General features: G+C 30.3%; 1 protein-coding gene across 1 annotated transcript in view; it reads left to right on the top strand.

The window, feature by feature from the left end:
• Positions 1–1,125: 1,125 nt before the first annotated feature.
• LOC106462481 (protein BRICK1-like) overlaps positions 1,126–6,616 on the top strand; it is a 22,483-nt gene continuing 16,992 nt past the window's right edge. Inside the window, exon 1 of the mRNA XM_013922407.2 lies at positions 1,126–1,288. Coding sequence (XP_013777861.1) covers positions 1,141–1,288 — 148 coding nt within the window. The 5' untranslated portion in view covers positions 1,126–1,140. The remainder of the gene's footprint in view (positions 1,289–6,616) is intronic.

The raw sequence follows: 6,616 nt of genomic DNA, 5'->3' as shown, positions 1-6,616 counted from the left end.
GAATTAATTCACTTAACCTGGATATACCACAAATTGATTCGTAAATACTCAAATGTGTTGATTTTTGTTAGTCTCGAAATTTTATTAGATTAAACTAAATTATCAGTGCTATATTTATATCAAAGTGTACCCTTGTACAAATGACATATTTTTCGAATTTAATTTTTAGCTCTACAACCACTAAGTATAATATTGTTACGTCTCCGTTAGTTAATTAACTTTCCGTAACTTCGTTCCGACGAAACATTAGCGACACAAGTCCTTACTTAGTAAAACTGATTTATTCTTTCTGAATATAACTTTACGATACACTTGATTTCAACATTCGCGCTAAAACAAACGCTATAACGAACTTCAACAATACTCTCTGACTGCAGATCAATTACTCACTACCTACACACATTGTTACGTTGTGAGCGTCTTATATATATACCAGACTAACATATATCTAGCAAATTCTAGGGCATTCACGAAGGTACAGGATAGTTCTAGAAACGTGGCGTGACATTAGTCACGTGACCTCGCTGACGCAACAATATTGTTACGACTGCGTGACTGAGTTTCTCGAATTTTCAGGGATGCTCGAGTGTGATCGAAACGCTTCTTTGTTAGTATATAAGCCTGGCAGAGAAGCCAGCGATAGATAAATAATTAAAGAAGCGAACAGTACTTACGGTAATATTAATTGTGTGTTTGTACTCATCGAGAGTGAAGTCATCGTAATCGTGAATCGCTGTGATTTATAGCGTGTATTATAAAAGTTGTTAAGTTTAAAGTGACGAGAAACGTACTGATTGTGGAACTACCACGTACAAAAAGTTTGTATCGAACAAGAATAAACTACCGGGAATTAACAAACAAGCAGATACGCAACAATATTAAAATAAATGTTAGTAAAACTGTAAGTGGATACTATTTTATGTTTTAAATTTAATTTGTACTTCAGTGGCTTAGCGGTAGTCTTCTGGACTTTTAACACTTTAAAATTTGGAGTCTGTTCCCGCAGCAGACACAGCTCAAATAGTCGATTTTGTAGTTTTACGTTAAAACACACAGATAAATAATAAAATAAAATCAAAATTTTATACACAATTAATAACATTTTTTATGTCATTTTAACTTTATGCTATTTACCGGGAGATGTCACTTACAATATTGATTACCAAAATGGCAGGGACGGAAAGGGAAGCTATTCAAAAACAAATCCAGCATGATTGGGCCAATAGAGAGTATATAGAAATTATATCTGGAAACATTAAGAAAATAGCGGATTTTTTGAATTCTTTCGGTATTTAAAACATTTCGAAGTTTTATTCAGTGTTTTTCAAAAATTAATTAATTGTTTTGATATTATACTTATACTTTATAAATTATACTATAACTTAAATATAAGACTAGTAATCTTGGCATTTGGTACAAGTACTATAAGTTATAACTATAAGACTTGGGCTAGGTTGGGGCGTAGGTCTAACATATTGCAAACGGAAAATGTTTGCAATGTTGTGGGTAATTTATTATTTCTACTATTACTACTACTTGAACAAGATCTTTAGACTTAGACTTCTAGATTATTGGGTACTTGAATTTAAAATAGTATAAATACTGTATCTTGCAACACTGACACTAGACTAAATGAACCAAAGCATTTCTTTCGTGTATAGCTATTTTCAGTTGCATATTAGGAGAAATCTTAAAATAATTTAGAAGCTATTTCAGAAAGTTAAGTTTTCAGTTGATAAGTAATTTTAAATTGCACAGTTACAGGCACAACTATTGTTTTCTTGTCATCTCACGGTTTTCAGACATTGGGCTTCATGCCAATTGTAAGTCAAAGGGACATGATCTTTACATTACTTAATGGTACAGTATTTCAATTTCATTTCAGTGTGGTCGATTTAAGCTTAACCTATTCACTGTGACTAAGATGTATATTTCCCAGTACACTGGGAAATATATGTCCCAGCTGCAGTGAAAGGGTTAAGGCAACATCATTTTAATACAAAAATAAATTGTCTTGTCGCATTTAAACTGGCCATCAACATGTATATAGCCTTGCTATGAAGACAAGAACATGAAAATAGTAGTCATATTATGACCTTTCATGGTTGAGAAGAACATATTTTTTTTCTTTTAACAATGTTACAGTAAAACAAAACTTAGTTGTGATCCTTTGGAATTGAAAATTTTATTGTATTAAACCAATTTTAGGCTTCCTCTGTGAAGCTTTCTTCTGAAAAATGTCTAAACCAGTTTTATTGGAGAGCAGTAATCTTAAACCAAATGAAAGGAATCTTTGTACCAGTTTTGAGCTTCAGCATTCACACCTAGTTTTTATATAACTGTATAATTCATTTATTAAACTACAACTTTTTAACATTTTGTTATTTAACTGATATATAGTTTAACAAATCATTTTACAATTTGACAATTCTGCTATGTAAAACATATATGATTATTTGTATAGCTTTGCAGGAGAATTTGTAAGGGAAGTTGAAAAGAAATGATTTTTATTTTCAAGTCTGAAGCCTTCTGAACAATGTATGTTAACTATAGTAACACAGCAAACATGATTTTAGATGGTTTATATATATAAATATTGAATACAGGTTGAAGAAACTCATCCTATAAGGTGCTGGTTTGTTCTCATTTGAAATATTCTGTTCAGCTTTAGTCACTTCTTAAGAAGGATGTTGAGTTGTCAAAAGGGTTCAGAAAAGAGATTATTACAGACATGGAGGGCAATATTTTTGTTTAGAGATAGGTTGAAATTTCTTGACATCTTTTCATCAGACAGAATGGTTTGGAGGGATGTGATTTCGGTTTTTTAAATTGTTAGAGGTTTAGAACTTATAAATCCAGAAGATGTTTTAAAAAGGTTTCAAGGCAGTAAGACTAAAAGACATAAGTTTAAGATATTGAAAATTCTGATGTGGCTCTAGTAAAGGTAGTGTAAATTTTCTAATAGAGTAGTTGACTTGTAGTTTTCTTTAAGGTGTGGTAAGAGCTGCAAAATTGAAGGAGTTCAAGAGGAGATTGAACAATTATTTTGGAGATAAGGGTTAATTAAATATAAAAAAGTTTTTTTTATATAGTTTGGAGTAAAGTTGTTGTAAAAAGTGGTATAGCTTAAATGGGTCAAATGACCCATTATTATTATTATTACGTGAAAATGAAATCACCTGCCTTCTCACATTAGTGATTAATAAGTAGTATTTTAATATTTATTGTGCCTTTAATTAAAAGCTCTTTTCTTTACCATTTCTTACTAAATAGGGATATCACATTCCTATAAACCTTCTGTTTTTTGCATTAAAGCCAGCTTTTAATTTATATAAATTTTGCTTCCAGTTCTGGTAAAATCTAACTTACTAATGAACTAATTGTGAGGACTTATATCAAAGCCTTCTGGAAGTCTAAATAAAAAACACTAGGATTGCCACATGAATATCTCTGATGATTTTCGTCATGTTTGAAAGTAAGGTTTAAAAAAAGTCTTTGTAAGTAAAATAAAGAATAAAGTGTGTTACATTCATACCTGAAACATATTACTTTTCAATAAGGAGCTGTTACATCAGATATATAACAGGTACCATTCCAACAAAACACCATCATGTGTACCTTCATTCAGACAAACAAAAGCTCCTCAGTATCAACAAATCCCTTTCAACTAATTTTTGTCTATGCATTATAAAAGTCATGTGACAGAAATTTTGTGTCCCATCTTTTAGGAATTGTGTTCAACTATTTAACTACTGTTTGTTTGTGCAAAATTAATGAAATCCTGTTATTTTATCGAGATACACTTTTCGTCATGTAAACATGATCTTTTGGCTCAAATTTGATACTAGCTGTTAAATGAACCAGGATTTATGCTTTGTCACTTGACCTACAATAAATTACGTTGCTAATTCATTTATTTGCAAATTTTTAGGTAAAGAAAAGTTGATAAATGTGTGATTTTTTAAAATAATTTCACTGCAATTAAACCTAAAGGGCATGAAATATATTGTTCACTGATTTTAAGAAATACATCTTGTTTGGTTGTTTGCACACATGTGGGAAGCACATGTGTATTTATTATAGTCAACAGTGCTATAAACAGATACATTTTCAAGCTAGATATCCTTTAAAATGAATAATTAAATTGCTCACCAGAATTTAAAAAAAAAGCTGAATAAAATTTAACATTAATTTTATCAAGTCTGATTTGTAATCTGTAGAACTGTTGTTTTCATACAAATTAGTTTTTTTTTTAACTGAATTTGAAAATATTACTTTAGTTAATAATTGAATATAAAATTTGAACACATGATTGGTAGATCTTGTTTTCATTAAAATATTTTTCAATTCTTAACACTTAGATTTATATATTATTTTGCAATTTTGATTTATGTTTGAATAAGAAATATATATATATATATTTAATGGCAAATTTTTGGATCGTATCAGTTGTAGAGCTTGTTTTTTGTATTTATGTAAAACATAATTCCAGGATTTTCATTACAAAATAAGTAATAATGGATTATCTTGATGTTCATTTTCAGTCATATTTTATTAAAAGTGAATAAAAAAAAGTAAAAGTTTAAGAGTTAATAAAAAGCTACAATTTAACAGTAAAACACTATAAAATATCTTCATTGATATTGCTCACTTTAAAAAACACTTGGATCATGTGTCTTAAATGAAGTTATTATGCATATTTAAAGTTAGAACTTGCATCTTTCTGCAGTTGTGAAATATTTTGATGCACGTTTATAGTTGAAATGTTTGATGTCAAGTACTTCGATTAGAATAATCACCAAGTCTTTGCTGTGTTCTGCAATAACACCTTCCCTGTCTAGAAAGGGCTAAGAAACATTGTATATTATAAATGAATCCTTTTCCCATTTTTGAGTCCGATGAACAAAGAACAAGTTTTTTTTTTTGCATCCTATTGTTTTATTTTATGTTTAGGATGCAAATTTTTGCATAATGTGATTACTAAGTTTGAGAGACAATAAAACCCTGTACTGTAGTCATTTTGAGAATTTTGTAATGAAATGACAACTTTCAGAGCTCTTTTTTTGAAAGTAATCCAATTTAATGGATTCCAGGAGCTTTTCAACAATAGAAGTGTGTCGCACTGACTCATAATATTTAGATATTTCTTAGATCCCTTCATTTAAAAAATTGTCACATTGGCTGCTTTTAAATCAACATGAATTTTTCACAAGAAATTGTGTTCATTATCCATAAAAATAGAAAATTTTTTAATGTCCTTGCAAAATTAGACATATGCACAACAAGACACATAGTAAATTAATTCATAAAATAAAACTATCTTGTACTTAATACTCCATTATCAAAAATAACACAAGTTTGAGAAACTGTGATGATAATACTTCCTTATGTGAGTACTTGAAATTTTGCTTTTAAAAGTGCAATTTTTAAAAACTTCTGGAGCCTAACACAGTTTTGATAAGTAATGAGGTTTGTTTAAAGCTAGCAACATTAGAAGAGATGCTATTATGGTATTCAGAATCACTGCTGCACAAAAGATAGTTATAAATATCTGTAAAATGCATACCATGGAACTGTTATGTAGAAAATAAAATGATCATGGGCATCAAAGGAAAGTGAAACAAACCCAAGTGTACAAATAATACCTGTATTTATGCAACAATAAGTGTGAGTGTCACCTTTAACTCAACTGGTCAGCTTCTAATTCATTGTTTATCTCAACTGGTTGCTGGGGCAGAGGGGGAAATGATCTTGCAAGTTTACGTTGGCCAAAGACAAACACCAGAATTATCACTGTTAAGAGAGACCAAGCTTCTAGTGCAACTTCTCACTATATTTTGATTACCTACTTCAATAAGGGAGATAAACTTCGTACTTTCTGTATGTCCTCACTCCATAAGGGCATGACATAGAGCCAAGCAAGCATAGCTGTATGGAACAATCATCATGGTGTGCTATCCTTGTCTAAGATAGAGCTTCAGTGCAAGCATATAGTCTCCACATCTGGTTTACAATCATAAATGATGGAGGTTGGATCATATTTTTTTGATAAAATTGAGGGTGGTTGGTGATACCAGATTTTTATTTTTTCAGGAAACTATCATGCCCACAACTAGCTATAGATGGTGAGTGGTGGTATCTGGGACACTGTGGATTTTTGTACCCAGATCCTAACCCCATATTGAATCTTTAGCTTGATCTCTAGTTTTGCATCTGTTGTTTTCATTGTGTCTGATAGATGGAATATTCCTACTGCTTTTGGGTGCTATGGCTGTTGACATTTCCACATTAATATGATAAGGTTTATACTTTTGTATAAATGGTATAATTTTACATTGTTTAGGTACAGTTTTGCTGTTACAATCATGTATTTGTTGGCATATATATCGGTAATAAAAAAAAATGTTTTACATAATTATCTCATCAGGGCTGTTCAGTGCTAAGTCATCACCTGTACATCTTTGATGTAATGCAAATAATTGTGAAATATATATATATATATATATATATATATATATATATATATAGTAGTATTTCTTCGTTCGTTACCCGTACCTAACTACTTACGTTATTAAGTACCTACTTAGTTAGTAGACGACGATATATTAGTTTCGTT

The sequence above is a fragment of the Limulus polyphemus genome, unplaced genomic scaffold (assembly GCF_000517525.1).
Source record: "Limulus polyphemus unplaced genomic scaffold, Limulus_polyphemus-2.1.2 Scaffold1178, whole genome shotgun sequence".
NCBI lineage: Eukaryota > Metazoa > Arthropoda > Merostomata > Xiphosura > Limulidae > Limulus > Limulus polyphemus.
Note: the sequence above shows the minus strand (reverse complement) of the source record. Positions and strands in the feature narration are given on the sequence as shown.